Source organism: Octopus bimaculoides, chromosome 23, assembly GCF_001194135.2.
Source record: "Octopus bimaculoides isolate UCB-OBI-ISO-001 chromosome 23, ASM119413v2, whole genome shotgun sequence".
Taxonomy (NCBI): Eukaryota; Metazoa; Mollusca; class Cephalopoda; order Octopoda; family Octopodidae; genus Octopus; species Octopus bimaculoides.
In genome coordinates, this window is record NC_069003.1 from 27,321,748 (window position 1) to 27,325,390 (window position 3,643).

General features: G+C 40.6%; 1 protein-coding gene across 2 annotated transcripts in view; it reads left to right on the forward strand.

The window, feature by feature from the left end:
- The window catches only part of LOC106870509 (MFS-type transporter SLC18B1), a 72,736-nt gene that overhangs the window by 64,359 nt on the left and 4,734 nt on the right, over positions 1-3,643 (forward strand). For both annotated transcript variants that reach the window (XM_014916622.2, XM_014916623.2), the window contains exons 2-5: positions 119-398; positions 1,094-1,189; positions 2,355-2,428; positions 3,281-3,428. In XM_014916622.2, coding sequence (XP_014772108.1) covers positions 144-398; positions 1,094-1,189; positions 2,355-2,428; positions 3,281-3,428 — 573 coding nt within the window. In that variant the 5' untranslated portion in view covers positions 119-143. The remainder of the gene's footprint in view (positions 1-118; positions 399-1,093; positions 1,190-2,354; positions 2,429-3,280; positions 3,429-3,643) is intronic.

A 3,643-nucleotide genomic window follows, 5' to 3' on the forward strand; every position in this document is an offset into this window, starting at 1 on the left:
ACTAAAAGTTCTTCAAGGTGGTGCCACAGCATGGCCACAGTCTAATGACTGATACAATTAAAAGATAAAAGATATGTATATGTTACTTACTTATATTTCTTTCTCTTCTCTTTACCAGTTCTCAAAAACGTAATCATCAAACTATGTCAGACAGTGAAAAAGAACCCCTCATCCAGTCACCTCCAAGAAGAGAACGTTTGGCTTCTGAAAGGAGCACCCATTCCGAACTGAGTGTTCACAGTATAATTTCATCTCCTGACTCGACAGGCTGCAAAATATGTCCCACTTTCCTCACAGAACTTGGATACAAAGAGAAACTAACAGTTCTCTTTATGTGTTTAATTACTTTTGTACAATGTCTCTGTTTCTCTGTCCTGGCCCCCTTTTTCCCCAAAGAAGTAAGGACCCATTTTCTATTTCTCACTTATAACCATTCATTCATTTCCCTTGTTCACTGTGTGTGTGTGTGTGTGCAGGTCTCTCTCTCTTTCTTTTCTTCTCTTTTACTTTTTCTTTCTCTGTTTTCCTCTCCTTCTTTTCTCTGTTTATCTCCCTTTTCCTCCCCCTTCCCCTCACTCTGTTTCTCTCTTTCCCTCAATCTTTCTCTCTCTTTCCCTCAATCTGTTTCTCTCTTTCCCTCAATCTTTCTCTCTCTTTCCCTCAATCTTTCTCTCTCTTTCCCTCAATCTTTCTCTCTCTTTCCCTCAATCTTTCTCTCTCTTTCCCTCAATCTTTCTCTCTCTTTCCCTCAATCTTTCTCTCTCTTTCCCTCAATCTTTCTCTCTCTTTCCCTCAACCTTTCTCTCTCTTTCCCTCAACCTTTCTCTCTCTTTCCCTCAACCTTTCTCTCTCTTTCCCTCAATCTTTCTCTCTCTTTCCCTCAATCTTTCTCTCTCTTCCCCTCTTTCTTGCTCTCTTTCCTTCACTTTCTCCTTTCTCTCTTTTACTCCTTCTTTTCCTCTCTCTTCCCCCCTCCTTCCACTCACACTTTCAATGTTTAACTCTTCTGCCTCCCTCCCACCACCACCACCACCAGCAATCATTTACCCAACGTTCTTCCTCTATTTCTCCCTTCTCCTTCATAATTCTTTAGGCTGAGTTGAAAGGATTAAATTCTTCAGAAACCGGAATGATTTTTGGTGTTTTTGAATTGATGATCTTCTTAACAGCACCAATCTTTGGAACATACGTAAGTTTGATGATTTTTATTCCTTCCTTTCTTTGTTGTTGTTTATCTTGAAGACCTGCTTTGACCTTTTTCTACTCTAGGGCACAAGGCCTGAAATTTTGGGGGAGGGGGCCAGTCAATTACATTGACCCCATTATGCAACTAGTACTTAATTTATCAACCCTGAAAGGATGAAAGGCAAAGTCGACCTCAGCGGAATTTGAACTCAGAACATAAAGACAGACCAAATACCGCTAAGCATTTCACCCAGCATACTAATGTTAGACCTGCCTTTGGTTCAGAAAACCTATGACCAAAGTCAATCCAGCCGTGACTATCATGTTATTTTATTTACACAACATGTATTTAAGAATACATATAATGTCCCCTTCCTATTTTTATAGAATCTATGTGTAGGGGTGGTCGTATGGATCAGCACTAGCATAGCTGTATGGTCAGGAAGGTTGCTTTCCAACCATCTGGTCTTGGGTTCAATCCTACTGTGTGAGACCTTGGATAAATGTCCTCTATTATAGCCCTGGTGAGTAGATTTGGTTGATGGAAACTGAAAGAAGCCCACTATATATATATATATCATCATCATCATCATCATCATCATCATTTTATAAGTTGTTGTTTGTTCCTTCTTGAGCCATGCCTGGCTCATAAGGGCTGGTTTCCTGGTTTTATTGGCGTATAGGTTCCCCACCTGGATGAGATGCTCGTCCGTTGCAGGTGAGCTGCTAGATGCAGGAGGAAAGAGTGAGAGAAAGTTGTGGCAAAAGAGTCAGAAGTTCACCATTACTTTCTTCCGGAGCTTAGGTGTTTCACTAAGCACACTCATTGCCCTGTCTGAGATTCGAACCCGTTATCCCTCGACCATCAGTCCACTGCTCTAACCACCAGGCTATGGTAGTAGACTCTCCCACCTGGACCAAGACCTTCTGGTTCATCGCAGAGTAACTCCCCACTCCCCACCTCCAGCTGCCACTGATTCTGGCACACATGTGCAGTCAACATCAGTAATATAGGAATGTCTTATTTGTTTAATCAACCACCCCCACCACTACCATCATCACCACCACCACCACCACCACACACTACCATCACATACCACCACCACCACCACTATTACAATCAACCATCACCACTCTATTCTCCTCATCTTTTCCTTTTCCCATTTCAGTTAACCAAATTTGGAATTCTGTTCACATACATATCCGGTTGTTTTGTGGCTGGTTCCTGTGCCATTATATTTGGGTAAGTAAACCTAAGAATCATTCTTGCAACTGGCGCCATTCTTCATTTTATTCATTTATGTGATGTGTGGTTTTCTTATCTGTGTTGTTTAATCCCTGAAGGCACATGGCTTAATGGTTAAGGTATTTGGGCTCACGGCTGCAAGGTCACGAGTTCAATTCTCATGACTTCTCTCACCCACCCTTTGCTCTCTCTATTTTTCTCTTTTGCTCTCTCTCTCCCTCAGTTTTTCAGTATCTCAGGATCAGTAAGATTGTGGTTTCAATTCCAGGACCAGGCAATGCATTGTGTTCTTCATTTTACATTGCCCCATTCCATGCAGCTGCTAAAAATGAGTAGTCTTAGAATGGATCGGCTTCTTGTCCAGGGAGGAATATATATGCCACAGAAAGCAAGGATGGCGGGGAGCTGGCAGAAAGGTTAGCACACCGGGCAAAATGCTTAGTGGTATTTCATCTGCCGTTATGTTCTGAGTTCAAATTCCACCGAGGTCGACTTTGCCTTTCATCCTTTCGGGTTCGATAAATTAAGTACCAGTTAGGCACTGGGGTCGATATAATCGATTTAATCTGCTTGTCTGTCCTTGTTTGTCCCCTCTATGTTTAGCCCCTTGTGGGCAATAAAGAAATAAGAAAGCAAGTAACTGGTCCTATACTCCTTAAGGAGTAATGTGGACTAAGCCATATGGACTTAAAGTGTATATATTGAAAGCCTTCTAAACTGTAATGTTCGTCCTTTTTTCTTTTTCTTTCTTCATGTTACAATTCTTTTCCATTATTCTCACATTGTGTCCAGCAGTACACAATATAAATATCTAACATGTAAACTGTTTTAATATTTCGTCTCTTCCAGAGTGTTAAAATGGTGCCCTGCAGGTAACGTCTTCTTGGCAATGTGCTTTTTAACAAGAGGTGTAGAAGCTTTAGCTGTGTCTGCACATTTAACGGCAAGCATGGCTGTCATTGGTTACATTTTTAAAGAACGTGCTTCTTTAGCAATTGTAAGTTCATATCTCTCTTTCTCTCTATCTATCTATCTATCTATCTATTTATCTATCTACTTATCTATCTATCTATTTATCTATCTACTTATCTATCTATCTATCTATTTATCTATCTATTTATCTATCTACTTATCTATCTATCTATCTATCTATTTATCTATCTATCTATCTAGCCCTCTCTCTGCATCCTTTCGTTCTCTCTCTCTCTTTTT